At 39.3% G+C, this 15,738-nt stretch overlaps 1 protein-coding gene across 2 annotated transcripts in view; it reads right to left on the bottom strand.

Moving 5' to 3' along the window:
• The window catches only part of PDE8A (phosphodiesterase 8A), a 119,085-nt gene that overhangs the window by 21,392 nt on the left and 81,955 nt on the right, over positions 1 to 15,738 (bottom strand). For both annotated transcript variants that reach the window (XM_089539009.1, XM_089539010.1), the window contains 8 exons: positions 15,160 to 15,216; positions 13,424 to 13,481; positions 11,711 to 11,799; positions 9,379 to 9,457; positions 7,371 to 7,508; positions 3,840 to 3,928; positions 1,784 to 1,832; positions 1,642 to 1,684 (listed from right to left, as the gene is read on the bottom strand). In XM_089539009.1, the coding sequence (XP_089395135.1) occupies positions 1,642 to 1,684; positions 1,784 to 1,832; positions 3,840 to 3,928; positions 7,371 to 7,508; positions 9,379 to 9,457; positions 11,711 to 11,799; positions 13,424 to 13,481; positions 15,160 to 15,216 (602 nt within the window). The remainder of the gene's footprint in view (positions 1 to 1,641; positions 1,685 to 1,783; positions 1,833 to 3,839; positions 3,929 to 7,370; positions 7,509 to 9,378; positions 9,458 to 11,710; positions 11,800 to 13,423; positions 13,482 to 15,159; positions 15,217 to 15,738) is intronic.

Genomic DNA, 15,738 nt, shown 5'->3' with positions numbered 1-15,738 from the left:
TTCTAGCAAGAGTTAACTAAAGTCCCATTGCCAATGTATCAGAGAGATCTGCTGCCAGTGTAACTCCCCCAACTACTGCTGCTGTTTCTCCCCCTCACTTTAAGGTATTTGCCAAATGTAGTCTGCCTCCTCAATAGTATTTTATTTTTTATTTATTAATTTCATTTGATTTATATGCCACATTTCTCCCCCAGAGTGGGCTTCCAGAGAAAATCAGTTAGAAATTAAACTTAATTTAAAAAAAAAACCAGTCGAAAACCTCTGCATTATGTGATATTAAATCAAGCAAGCCTCCACTAGGCTTAAACAAACCAAAGAGCCTTACCCCAACAGACCCTCATTCTTGACCCAAGACACTCTCCTAAAAGGCTTTCTGGGACTGGGGAGATTTAACCCATCTTTTCCTCCACACTCACACGAAACACCACTGTTTTCCAAACCTGTTTGCCAAGCTCCAGTGATAAAAGTCTGCAGTTGTATCGCCTTTTACTGCTTCACCTACAGAAGACTGATTTACTGATTTGTGGGGGGAGACTTCAACGAGTTCTGACAGAGAATGAGGGAGATCACCCAGTGGGTTTCCATGCCTGAACAAGAATTTGAATTCTGATCTTCCAGACAATTACACCATACTGCCTTTTCTGTTTGTATTTCTATAAAAACCTTTTACTGGCATGTTTTGCATTGCATTTTTAATCTGATTTTACATTTCTATTGTATTTGCTTTTATGCAATTTGAAACCTTGTGTTTCATTTTTCAGCAAAAACAAGGGGCAGGCATTCAATAAATACATATTATATTTTATATGTATATTTTCAAGCACTTTTCTGACTCACTGTGAGCAATAATATTTCAATTGTATTATAAAATAATTCTACATTAAAATTGTTGTTGGATGTCTTCAAGTTATTTCTGACTTACGGCGAAACTAAGGGGAACCTATCACAGGGTCTTCTTGGCAAGATTTGCTCAGAAGGGATTTGCCTTTGCCTTCCTCTGAAGTTGAGAAGTCAACCAGTGGGTTTCCATGGAGGAGTGGGCTGCAAATCCTGGTCCCCAGGGTCATAGTTCAATGCTCAAACCACCACATCATGCTAGCTCTGATATATTAAATACAAGTACATACAGTGAGCCTTTCTCTTACGTGAGGGATCCGTTCTGGATCCCCTCCCGCGCAAGAGAAAAAATGCGTAAACTCAAGCCCTGTAAGAAGTAATGGGGCTTGTGCCCACGGCGTGCCCCATTATTCCTTCCAGGGTGCTGAGCCTTTTTTCCCGGCGCAGCTTCCAGCGTATGTTGGAAGCCACGTATGGTGTGCCCGCGTATAACGTGGGCGCACTGTATATACAAAACAGGCTGAATTTTTACATGAACATGTGACAGATTTTCTTTTTATAAACTTGTACAATGGGCTCTTAGTATTGGCTGAGGATCGGTTCCTGGACTACTCATGGATACCAAAATTTGTGGATGGTCAAGTCCCATTAAATACAGTGCATAGTAAAATGGTGTCCCCTACATAAAATGGTGAAATCAAGGTTTGCTTTTTGGAATTTATATATTTTTGAGTATTTGCAAGCTGTGGATGGTTGAATTTGTAAAGAATCCACGGATACAGAAGGCAAACTGTAGAACTGTACCTGTCTGGGACTCTGCTTGAACACGTTCACAGACTCTTTCAACCTGCAAATCATGAAGGAAAAATACAAAATCAACCAGGATGCTAAGACGGGAAGCACTTTCTCATGCTATCAATTAAGTTATGTCACCTTTTCTGCTTACCTTGTTGTCACTGCATGGTCTACTAAGTGACACATAGTGTCTAATTTTTCTGTAGGGGAAAAATTGGACAATAACATATTTTGGCACCTCAAATTTCAGCTCAGATTCTCTTAGATTTGAAACTTTTAAAAACAAAATATACCAACCCCCACCATGAAAGTTCACACTCCTTCAATGGATTACACCAGAGCTTAGAAACAACAGCCTTTATGTGAACACATTAACATTAAATATTTAAAGAAAATTATTTTCTTAACTGTAAAATATTAAGAGGAAACATAGCATTTATGAGTTATGTTAATCATTATTAGAACACAGTTAAAGTAACACTTTTAAAACTAAAACTGTTTAAAATTACTAAAATTAGCCAAGAATATCTCCACTTTATTCCAAAATTACCCCACGAAGTGACAGAGTAATTTAATGAAAAATATCATTCATTAGAATTAATGAACTTGAAAGAAACTTGAAATACCACTGTTGGTATTTAGCAATTAAAATAACATATTTTGAATGAAATTAAGGGAGCAAATTAATTTTAACTGAAACCTTTTCTCTCTCATCCCATATCAAAATTTCTAATGGCACTTTCTGCACATCCTTCTAAGAAAATGCAGCACAGCAAATGAGTGTAACAGTATGTCTTAAAGAAAGTCCCTAAACTAGTATTGCTCCCTCCCCACAGCTTTATCCTATTAGATATGAAAGGCTTACAAAATACACTCAAACGGGAAACTGACTTCAGATGGAATCAGAGCACTTGATCTTCCCAGGAAATGAAAAATTAGCTCCATTCACTAAACGTACCTCTTTATATCTTGTGTGCTGTTGTAGCTAACAAGCTTAATACTGAAATACAGCATTTATTTAGGGAGTTAATAGAGAGGCTGTCATGAATGGGCCAAGTGATTCTTTTTTCACCTCTACTGTAATAGTTGTATAACAGACACTTTATGTATAAAAGCTGCACAGCTTGATCCCTGATCAAAATTGCTCAGGCAGCAGTACTTTGGAAGAATATCTACCTGAGACATTGTAGGATTGCAGCCAAACAGGAAAACGATGGCCAAAATTCAGGTTCAAACATGCAGATCTGACTTTCTGGGCACTGCTAGGGTTGGTATTCCCATTCTCTCTGTATAGCACCCAAAGCCTCCTTCCCAACTTACTTTATCACACCAAGGGAAATCAGGGAGAAAATCAGGGGTTTAAACTATCATTATCCTGGGAAAGTTGTGTGATTGCAGGAAGATTTTCACACACATCACAATTAAAGAGGACATATTCTAGCAATTACCAGGTAATAACCAGCAACAATCTGGTTATTGCAGGGATATGTCCTCTTTAAATTGCGATGTCATGTGAAAATTTTCAGTGTGTTCACGTCACTTTCACAGGATAATGACAGTTTAAACCCCTGCTTTTCCACAGTTTTCATTGTGTGATAAAGTCCAATGTGAGACGGCAGGATTGAGAAGTGTCTGGTATTAATCCTGCCAAACACAGAATGATTACAGAAGTGATAAGACCTGCAGAAGACCTCCACAGAGCTATGTGTTTGGCTATGGATAAGGTAACTAGATCTTCTCCAATCCTGCCCTTTCATGCTAAAGCATGGAAGGCCTGTATGAGGCAGCTTTGGGACTATAAAGTACGTAGGGAGGGGTGCTAGCTCTTGGAGAATTAAGATCACTATTAGTACATGCATTATGCTTGAACAATATTTTGGAGGCTGTGTCTCGGATGAAAAGGGAATAAAAGGAGAGAAGAGCACAAAGATCAAGAACAGATGAACAGAAAGGGCAAGATAACAGATGGCAAACCTTTCAGAAGGAGAGAAACAGTCCCCACTTAAATCACTGGAAAACGCATTCTCCTTTGCAACGAGAGCCACAATCTCCCTCTTTTAAAGTATTTGAATCCCTCCAGATTCCTGAGTTGGTACTTGATAAGATGTTATTCTTCATAAATACATTCAGATTTATTTGTTATTTTTTAAATGTACAATCCCTTGCTAGGTCACACTTCAATACTATGTTTTGATTTTCAGGCTTACCCTCCCTGTCCAATCACAGGTATTATCTTCACATTTTGTTGTATGCTCTCTCCATTTTTCTTTTTGGTGTAGTATGTTCCTTGCCATTCCTGTAGATGGGATTCAAGGTCATGTAAGAACAACACTCAAAGCATGCAGACCATCTTTAAAGCATACTCTCTCTCTTGGCTGAACTCCATGCTCATATATTTTGCCAATTCTTAATATGTATTTATCTAATAGCTGATCCATTTATTTCCTTTTGGAAGAAGTCTGCTTTGATCAAAGATCCTCTCTTTCAGCTTTTCCACATGAATGTCTAAGCATACACAAACATGCAAAACATGTTATTCTGCAAAGATGCCAGGATATTGAAAATCTGAATAATTTAGCTCATTCTTGGCATTCTGCTCTTTTTTGGCTCATGGTTTGTACATCCCTAACAGCACCCCCTTTTTTTCTCTTTTTCATGAGATGTGTCTAGATGTAGAAGAGCTATGCTATCTATGGTAATGAAGGTGACTTTTCAGGAATACTGCTTGGAAAAAGACTTTGGGGCTATATAGACTGGCCACAAAGGCCACCCTGCATCCAGATGACGCAGTGCCAAAGGGTCACCATATGGCTATGGTGCCCTTTCGAGGGCTCAAAAAGGAGCAGATTTTTGCAGCCCCATTTTGCGCTCTCAGAAGGCCAGATCAGGGCCATGCATAAGATTGAGGAAGCGGTGACTGGAGGCCACCCCTTCAGGGCTGTTTTTACCGCTCCTTTGTCCTTGTGAGTGAGATTTGCGTTCATAGGAAATTCGCTCCCCTTGAGACAATTCAGGAATGCTACAGGGAGTAACATTTCCATGATGATTGAGGAAGCATGCCTGGCTTCCATACATGCACTTCCTCCACCTTTGAGGGATGTTTTGAGTGACATTTGAGTGGCGATTCAGCCAGGTATGGAAATTTTATGTGTAAGGAAACCCATTGTCTCTACTTGCTCAGACCACAATTCACACCCTAATTCAAAAAGGATGCTGACAAGCTAAAGCGTGTTCAGTGGAAGGTGACCAAAATGGTGAAAGGTTTGGAAACCATGCGTTATGAGGAGAGACTTAAGGAGCTGGGTATGTTTAGCCTGGAGAAGAGATGGTTAAGAGGTGATATGCTAGCCCTGTTTAAGTATTTTAAGGGGTGTCAAATTAAGGATGGAACAAGCTTGTTTTCTGCTGCTCCAGAGACTAGAACATGGAACAATGGATGGAAGCTATAGGAAAAGAGATTCCACCTCAACATTAGGAGGAACTTCCTGACAGTAAAGGCTGTTCAACAGTGACACACACTTCCTTGGAGAGTGGTGGAGTCTCCTTCTTTCGAGGTCTTTAAACAGAGGCTGCATGGACATCTGTTGGGGGTGCTTTGATTGTGAATGACTGCATGGCAGGGGGTTGGACTAGATGGCCCTTGGGATCTCTTCCAACTCTATGATTCTAATGCTATTTAGCTTTGATGGAGCACTTTTGAATGTTCATGGCTGTTCAGAAATATGATCACACTAATGCAGCCCACAATCTGTACATAATATAAAAAGACTGACTCATGTGAGACGCACTTTGGAATAAAGGAGGATGCACATAGATTTACAGCCAAGCAATTCACACACTGCGGTTGTCACAGTTTGAACCCCCAAATTAGAAGGATTCCTTTTGAAAGAGGGTAAATACATAAGTGGCTACTAGTCATTATGATAGTTATAGGCTAGTAATCTACTACTAGTTATCATGATTACTATATGGCTATATACCACTGGGACTGGAGGCAGTGTTAGTTTTATATCATTAGGTAGATAGACAGTTAGCTATACTAGAGCCTGGCAAAGTTACTTTTTGAACTGCAACTCTCACAATCCTCCAGCCAGAAAGATTAGCAGTCATGTGGGCTGTGGGATTCCGACAGTCCAAAAATGCTCCACATTCTGAATTATGTATAATAAAAAGAACAAATGCCACAGAACCATAATGAAACCCAGTTAACACCAAATACACTTTCCCAATAGTGCAAAACCATGTCATTTTAGCCTTTGTTTCTTCAATATATTCAAACACACTCCTGGGAAGAGTGTGTCACTTATGTTCATGGCCAGATGCAAATGGCAACCACAGCATTTTCTTTACAGATCATGCCTTTGATACATAAACTCCATGAGTCATTCCTTCTTTGCATCGTCTTCTGCATTCATCAATGCCTAGATGTGCGTAGTCCCTGTGATTAATTGTAGCATCTTCAACAAGCGTAGCATCAACATCTTTGTACTTCTTAAAATGGCATCCACCACCACATCTGACTCAGACAGGGCCACACGTATGCTGTGACAAATGCATATCTTTGAAGTGGCAACCCTCTCTCTTACTGTCTGCGCCAGCACTACGATAACTACTTTCTTCCTCTAAGAAACAGCAATGGTCTTTTGCACTCCATGGCACAGTAAAGCTACCCTATTCTGGAGAACATGCCATAGACCAAGGTATTGTTGAGGATTCTGGGCTGCGCTTTCTGTGTACAGGGGGAAGCAGCCATGTCAAAGCAGTTGGAAAGCATGGCAATATTTTGAGCATGGCTGATGTCTAATCTGCACTGTAGAAATAATGCAGTTTGGCACCACTTTAACTGCCATGGCTCAGTGTTACAGAATTCTGGAATTTGTAGTTTTGTGAGATATTTGAAGGACGCTATAGGAAGATCCCATATCTGGAAAGACACTGGCCCTGTGATTCCGGTCTAACAGAATCACTGGAACATGTACTTTTTCAGTGTCTATACTATAGAGACCTACATACTGAGCTTATTTTGTCAATACTCCACAAACATCCAGGATGTTCAGAACAGTATTTTGTTTCTTTGCTGTTTTCAGACATTAATCCTACTATAACACATAAAGTAGCTAAAATTTGTGCAGAAGCAATTTAAATACAACAGGTGATGACTTGCACTGCGGATTAGTAATTGAATTCTGGCTGGGCTTTGTTAGGATTAGCTGGACTCTGTTTCTTTGACAGATAGACAATTACCTGTATTTGTATTTTTAAATATATTTATTTTTATTTCTTTTATGAACTCTCTTGTTTTGTTACTCTTATGCTGGTCTGTGACTGTAGTAAATATTTATCTATCTACATTTTAGATGTACAGTTCAGACACACTTGTATGCAGAACTAAATGTAAAGATGGCCTTTTAATGTTACATTTCTAGCCTACTTAACTTGCAGTGACTTCAGGCAGCCATTCAAAGTGAATGAATTTTATCATTACTTCAATGACTAAAGTGGGTCAGTTTAAGATGGGGTAGACAAACATGGCCATCCAGATCTTGTTGGACTGCAACTCCTATCAACTTAGTCAATCGTGAGGAATGCTGGGAGATGTGATTCAAGAATATCTTGGGGGTCACGATTTGCCACATTCTTCCCAAGTTCTGCTATGTGACAGAGGTTCAAGGCCCACATTATCCACTGATGCACTGTTAATGTTAAAGTGATGCAAAATTATAAAGGAATGTTCTTACCTTTTCTATTTTGATGCAAGAATTAATAGTATCAAGGAAATCAGCTTTTTTTTCATTTGTAGGCACTTCTGTTAGTTCCTTTCCTATTAATTCTCCTTTTTGATAGCCCATCATTGTTTCAAATGCAGAATTTACATACTGTGAAATTTGAAAAAGGCATTTCAGTGAAACTAAAATGATAACAGAAAATCACAGATTCACTGACCATTCATCCCATTTTAAATCTTCCTGTGAATTTCTCAGGTTCATATAAAATTACTTTCTCTGTTCTATTCCTAACAAAAAAAGTTGATAAAAAAAGCATCTCATCCTACAATACAGAATAAAATATATTAGCAAATCGGAAGGAACAGATATGTACAATTTTCTAAACCATCACAGGTTGTTGTTGTGTGCTTTCACATTGTTTCCAGTGTATGGTAGCCTAAGGCAAACATGTAATTGAGTTTTCTTGGAAAGATTTGTTGCCTTTCTCTGAGGATGAGAGTGTATAATGTACCCTGGCTACCCAGTGGTTTTCCATGTCCATGCAAGGATTTGAACCCTGGTCTTCCAGTATCACAGTAGTGAACTGAAATTTCAGAGCATATCTATTTGGGTTTGCTCAGATGTTTGGGTCCAATAAACCTTACTTCATAGTAAGTGTGTTCATGGCTCAAATCCTATTATTAATCCCAGCTAGAGTAGACCAATTGAAGCCATTCATTTTACCTGTGTGTTGATAATAATAATGATACAATAATTGATTCAGTGGATGTACTTTAGTTAGGACTAACTTATAGGATTCAGGTCCAGAGCCGCAACCTTTGTTAGACTGATTCCTTGATCAGAGCAATTATAGAATATCAACATCAAATGTGAAAGCATAAAATAACAGGGCAACAAAGAGGCAGCAACATCTTACTGTGTTAATAGTAATGCTAACATAAGAGTACAGAGCTTCCAACAGACCATAACACTTGGATGATACCCTGCATTCAGTTTGTTGAGTTATAATTATGAAAGGAAAAATCAGTGAATTTCAGTTTCACCAAAACCTGTAACTTTGTTTTACACCACTTTCATATCAATTTGTAAACATGGCAAAATTCATGCAAGAAATTGCCATGCAAAAGATTCACAGGCATTTTTGTTTGCGTTTTTGCTTTGGTACCTATTTTTGGACATATTTAGCTGCTATGGGTTGTATGCCAGGAGACAGACAGGATCTAAATAATTAAATAAACACTTGCTCTATGATGCAGACCTTTGCATTTGATTCCTTCATATACAGTGGTCCCTTGGTATCCGCTGGGGTTTCCTTCCAGGAACCTCTGTGGATAACCCATCTGTATAAAATCCATGGATGCTCAAGTCTGATTATATACAATTCCACTGGTTGTGTATGGTTGAATTCACAACCAGAATTCGTGGCTATGAAGGTGTATTTTTCAGAATGTTTCTGAGTTTTGATCTGCACTGCAGAATTCTGTAAAGTGCAAATTTTGGGATACAGATATTTTCCTGATTGTGCTCGGTAACCTCAAACAAATATTTGGAACTGACAAATTTCTCCTGCATCCCCAGTGCTTTAAAGCCTTCTATATCTCCACTCCCCAAAGTTAAATAAAATATTACCATTTGAAAGACATCATTTATACAACTCACTGCTATCCTGCCTCCCTCTTCAAAAAGTTTATGCCTAATCTTCAAAGCAGCAAAAGAAAACAAAGCCTGTGTCATATTAACTCTGAATTAAATACAAAAGGCCATAAAGTTTTGTAAGTAAGTATGTTTCTCCATGAACACAAATGCTATACTAATCAATGTTTGTTCATTGTAAGTGTTATTTAAATCAGAAAGTGCTTAAGCTAACAGTGGAAAATATGCACAGAATCAAGAAAACCAAGATTCCATTACAGATACACACATGCAAATATATAATGTCCAAATAACACTGTGAACTGGAACTAAGTTATACAAACCCAAAGAAAAACAACCAACATTCATAAAAATAAGCAGAACAAACCTGTATTACATGGTCTTCACTTGTAATCTCAATGGCCTCCTGACTTTTCTCCAGTGCTGTAAATATTGAATTACAAGCCCTGAAAATAAAAGGGAAATAAGAAGCAGACGCGTGAGACCTGTGCCACATGACTTTTCTGTAGAGAAAGAAATAGAAACTAGGAACAGCAACAAAATGATGCATTGTGGAGTGCCCCTGTTCAGGCCATGGCCTTCTCTTGAGCTATGGCCCCCTTTGTAGTTTCCAGGGATTGGAAAGGATTTCTGATGCCCTAGTATTTAACAAAGGCAGCAGATCCTGTCTGATCTAGGAATTTAAGCAGGGTCAACCCTACTTAGTACTTGGATGGCAGACTGCCAAGGAATGCCAGGTGCTGTAGGCTGTATTCCAGAAGAAGGAAGTGGTAAAGCAGCCAACTTGAAGGGACTTATGCATATGCACACACAGAGAGACAGAATATTTAACAAAAGCAGCAACAAAATGATTCCACTCCTGGTTTATGCCTGGCTTATGAAGAAAACACAGAGTGATGTACAGGTTTGTAAACATATGCTTTGTTCTGGTATGTGTAATGAAACCAAGTCAATCCCAAGAGCCTAAAGTTGGCAATCAAGCAACCAGTGCAATACTTGGAGAACAAGGCCAAAATCCTCCATCAACTGGTGGGTCATAAAGCTCTCGCAGGTGTAGTTAAGTCTTGTACTCTAATGTGAAGTCGAAGGCTTTCATGGCTGGCATGCATAGTTTTTGATGGGTTTTTTTGGGCTATGTGGCTATGTTATAGAAGGATTTATTCCTGATGTTTCGCCAGCATCTGTGACTGGCATCTTCAGAGAATGCTGGCATGGAGGAGAGTTGGGTATATATAGCAGGAAGGTTAGTGAGCAGAGTAGGAATAAACACTTCTAGAACATGGCCACATAGCCTGAAAAACCCACAAAAAACTATGGATGCCGGCTATGAAAATCTTCGACTAAACCCTGTGATAGGTTTGTCTTAGAGTTGCCATACGTCAGAAATGACTTGAAGGCACACAACAACAAAGTTAGACCCATGTGAGAGACAGGCTCAATTGCACCCCTGCTGTTTAACTGCTCAACCTAGTACTGAAGCAATAAAACAATAAAACCAACCAGAACATTGAATTTCAAATGGGAATTCCTGCCCCAATTGGAATGGGTGACCTCTGCCCTGTGTTTTAATTTTCTCACACTTCACCTGCCGGGAGAACAGTAAATATATTTCCATCCTTCTTCAGGGATGAGAAGAATTCTGACAGCAATTTACACCCCAACCTCTAAGTCACTACCTTCAGCTGTCCACTAGAACGTTGAACAGCGCATGGCACCAGAATGACCTCTTTCTTATCCTGGTGAGGACTGGCATCTTTGGGGTTGTCCACACTATGTTTTAAACCGGTTTGGAAAACAGTTTAAATTGGGGTCATTCACATTTGTGCCAACTTTTTCTGGCCCGAATACAACAGTTGCCTGGTGTAAATCCCCCTTCACTTGGGTTTTTTGGAAATGGGGATTTTAGAGGTTCTTTTGAAAAGAGCCAGTCTTTTTCTACCAGCCACAAATGGGAACTTGCTCTTGATTCAATTCAGCGCTGAGGAAGGGAGGAGTTAATGCACAGGGGTCGGATGATGACCACTCCTTGCTCTCTCCCTGCCAGCCAAAGCCAAAGCCAGGGAGGCGGTTCTTCCAGGAACATCATTAGTGTACTTTAAAAAAGGATCCTAGATCTTTCTTTTTAAAAACCACTTTCTCCCTCCTTCCTTTCCTCAGGCAGAAGGGACAGCAACACTGCAGTTCTCTCCCTCTCCTCTCAGTCCCCTCGAAACTCGGTGGGCTGCCTGGGTGCTACATTGCCTTGAGGAGATGCATAGTTTTCCCTAAGGGGAAGGAAGACATGGGGGAGAGAGATACTTATTATACTCCACATTTAAATCCGTGGGGGTTTTTTGCCTGAGAGAGTGTGACTTCTTCAAAGGCAAACCTATCCTAGGATTTCTTAGCAATGTTTCTTCAGAGGGGCTAGCCATCGCCATTCTCCGAGGCTGATGTGGGGGAGGGGATTTGCCCAAACAGTGTGACGCAGGTGCACTTTTGATTGGCAGTTTAAAAAACAAGCGAGAATGACCAAAATGGCAGCTCCATTTTAAATCGCTACTAATGGCAGTGTGAACTCCAACAGAGATTCGATTGGGGTACCACAGTGGGGACTTTGATTTGGGATTGCATCATTGAATCTCCCCAGATCTACTCGGCACAAAAACATAAGTGTGAATGGAGCCTTTAATGGCAATAGTTAGGTAAGATAAAATTACCTTAGTTTAAATTGTGTCCGCACTTCTCCAAATTCCAGCTGAATGAGTTCATTGTAACAGGCCATGCTATTGGGATTTTCTACATATCTCTGTAAAAAAATAATAATACACACACAAAGTAAAAAATGTCAGAATTACTCCCTTGCTTGTTCATAAAGCCTGATGAAATAGAATTTTATGATTCTATGAATAGGAAAGTTTTCACTTGTCAATAGAAGGAGAGCAATCCTAACCATCCTTGGGAGGGAGTTCTGGGAGCAATCACTGAAAAGGCCCTTTCCCTTGTTCCCAACAAATTTGCTGGGGAAGGTAGTGGCACAGAGAGAAGGGCCTCTCCTGAAGATCTTAGAGCTCAAAGAGACTCATATGTATGTCTATGTGCCTTAAAGTCATCTGTTGGCTTACACAGGATTTATAATAATGGTTTTCTCAGTTCCTTCATTTGAAATAATGCCTACATACAGGGAGATAAAGATTTTCAAATATCCTGGCTGTATAACGCTTTATAAGGTCATAATCAGCACTTTGAATTGTGCCCAGAAATGGACCAACAGTGGAGCTGTTGCAAAAAGGGAGTTATATCCAGCAAACAGAACCATCTTATATTTCCTGAAACAAATGTGGATCACAATGTAGTTATGCTTCTAGTTTTGCAGTTCATCAAGGGGTGTGATATAGTTATTGCCTCAAAAATGGGTCAAATGCACAGTCATGTTTGCTTTAAGCTAAGCTGCATATAAAAAGGCACATTTCAGGGTCAGTGCATACAAAAGTCCGTATATTAGAGGTTCTTTTATCTTGCTATGTGCCTTCAAGTCATCTCCAACTTATAGTGATCCTAAAGTGACCCTATCACATGGTTTGCTTGGCAATAGTTATTCTGAGGAGGTCTGCCACTGTCTTCCTCTGAGGCTGAGAGAGTATGACTTGCCCAAGATAACCAACTGGGTTTCCATGGTTGAGTGAGGATTCAAACCTTGGTCTCCCAGAGTCTTAATCCAACACTCAAGCCACTACACCATGCAGAGTCTCATATTTTAAAAGATAATGGCCTAAATTCCATTGTTAGTCCCAATTAAAGTAGACCCATTGAATGAATGGGATTTCCCTGCTTTTCAGTAACTTAGTAACTAACCTTCCAGTAGCTAAGTCACTGGATTTACTTGGGTTTTTAACTAACCAACATGATCCTAATGCACAAATGTGTAATGTGGGAAGAAATATGCTCAAAGCGAATGTGGATTTTCTGTGTGTGTTCTTTTAAACTGTAGATTAATGGGGAAACAAGAACAAACTTATGGCAGAAGAATAAAATGCTGAGCAAAGATATGAAACTGACATGGATCTGCATCATGATCCATTAATTCCTAGTTGCTACTCATCACACAAATATGCTTGTCAACATTTACATAGTTGTCCAAGAAGTGGAGAAATGCAGCAGTTTCCAGGCATTTACAAAATTAATCTGGGATTGTCACATCTCAGTACAGAAGCTAAAAAGGTTATTTTTTGGACTACAACTTCCAAAGCTCACCTCCAGCCAGCATGGCCACTAGGATTATGGGAGGGCAGGGGGTGAAAGAGGCAGGAATGGCAAGTAAACCCTCTGAGGCCCTGCAGAACCCCTGTAAGGACATTGTGATCCTCGGGGATCCATGGATCACAGGTTAAGAACCACCAGGCTAACATATTAAAGTATATAAATATGCTTACTCTTGTGAAACCTGCAGAAAGGAAGGGTAATACTGAGGATTCTTCACGTTCTGCATGTCTTAAAAAGAAAAGAGGAAGAACAGCAAGATAGCACACATCATCATCATCATCATCCCCATCAGAAATATACCTACACAGCAACCCCTTTGCACAAACTTAAGTGACTTACACACACACCCCAAAAAAGAAATACAGAAACCCAATAATAACTCAGAAGTATAACGTCAAATGAAAAATGGTTGTCCCCCAGTTAGTCATACTGACATTCATGAGGGATGGAAAAAAATATTTTAAAATATTTTAAAAATATCTTCCTTGATTGTTGAGAGAATAATCCTGGACTGATGGGAATCTTTGCAGTTCATGGCTTATTCTATGTAATTTAGTTTACATCTGGTTAGTTTGCACAGAAGACATTTTCTGCTGTTTCCCGAATTTAAAAAAAAAAAAAAGATTCTGCACAAAACAACGACATGTAAATTTTGCAAAGAACAAGTCCTAACGCACAAATATTTTTTTTTAAATGGTGCTGTTTTCTAAGATTTTTTCACAGTATGAAGTGGCTTCTAAAGTTACTCATTACTTCTTTCAAGAAGGAAATCAGTGAAGAATTACATCCCAAACATCCATAGCCTGCAATGGCATTCTTGTATCTGATCTCACATGGCATTTTCCAAAGAGGCTGCCTGGAGATACTTGCTATGGCAGTTATCCAGTAATGGTTACATAGCTATAAACTCTGCTGGATTCTATGAAAATTACATTTAAAAAAAAATCTGCAGTGGCCAGTGCTATCCAATATACGAATATGCATATAATATACACACACACACACACCCCAAACACAGCTATAAACCAACATAATCCATAGAGTAAACATCATCAGCTTTCTACTTGCCAACAGTCCAGGGACAAGAAAGTCTAAGAGCCAGGTGAGAAAGAATTTTCATGGAGGGAGGCTACCTTACAGCAGCTGAAGTGAACTGTATGTCATACCATCCTCCTCTGTCTCCATATCTGAATATGATCACTGTATAATAGTCTACAAATGGTGTAAATTTCTGAAAAACTGTAACATTGCAGTGAGTCACTGGGCAGCATCCTGTTAGTGATACACATGTACATAATTGTGGCTAGTGCACTTGCATACGCCTTTTGGATGGGACACAGGGAGCTATGCTATGTCTTAGCACTGCATCCAAACTCTCTCCCAGAGAGAGTTGTAAAGCCCCAACAGGCACCACTACTGCTACTGTTTACTGGTGGAGAAGATAAAATTGGGGAAGCAATTCAGATAATATGAGGGAGGCAATTCAGATGTACCTCCAGGAGAGGGGGGCACTCCATCTATGAGCACACCCTCCTATCTTCTGTGAGCAACCAAAATAGCCAGAACTCACCTCTCCACCTGCATTTCATATTCCCAAAAATAGCCCCTGCCCTAGTCAAACACAAGAACCTGTTGCCATCACATGTGGCTTCACCCTCAATTGTGCAGATATCACAAAAATGAGGCATTTCTTTAAAAGAAATTCATTTTTAACAAGTGTATGCATAGCAGCCACAGTCGCCAAACCTGAAAATTCACACTCAGTAGCTACCAACTAACATTCATTATTTAAAAAAAAAAATCATAGAAGACAAGCCATTATTTCAGAATTACAGGTCTGTTGCAACCATGGACTTTGCATTCATTTATGATTTCATTTGGGAACATTGTGATATTTCTCATTTACCTCCTTACGACACCGATAATAACAGTGTTTTCTGACGGCTTTGTTGTTCTAATGGTCCTATAAAGAAAAAAGAAATGAAAATAAGTTAATAAGTTCAGCAATATCTTTTGAAAGAAAGATAATTGCATTTATTTTATGTTCGTTCATGAGAAACCTAAAATGAAAAAAATAGAATCTGAATCCTAACAACTGATTAAGGCTGCATCCACACTGCAGAATTAATGCAGTTTGACACCAGTTTAACTGCCATGGTTCAGTGCTGTGAAATTCTGGGATTTGTAGTTTTCAGATATTCAGACCTTCTCTGTTGGAGAGCTCTTGTGCCACAACAAACTACAAATTCCAGGATTCCATAGCACTGAGTCTTGGCAGTTAAAGCGATGTCAAACTGGATTATTTCTGCAGTGCAGGTGCAGTCTAGATCAAGAGAACAAACACAGCAGATTAGAAATATTGGCAGAATATTATATTGCTTGTTTATTTGGTATATGACCATAAATGTATGAATGAATGAATGCATATCACTTGTTTTAATCAATAATGGGAGGTGGGTTTCCCAAAAACAGGGTTCACCAACCT

Source organism: Sceloporus occidentalis, unplaced genomic scaffold (genome assembly GCF_023333645.1).
Source record: "Sceloporus occidentalis isolate IW3139 unplaced genomic scaffold, rSceOcc1.0.p SCAF_9, whole genome shotgun sequence".
NCBI classification, from domain to species: Eukaryota; Metazoa; Chordata; class Lepidosauria; order Squamata; family Phrynosomatidae; genus Sceloporus; species Sceloporus occidentalis.
This window is presented reverse-complemented; position numbering and strand designations above follow the sequence as displayed.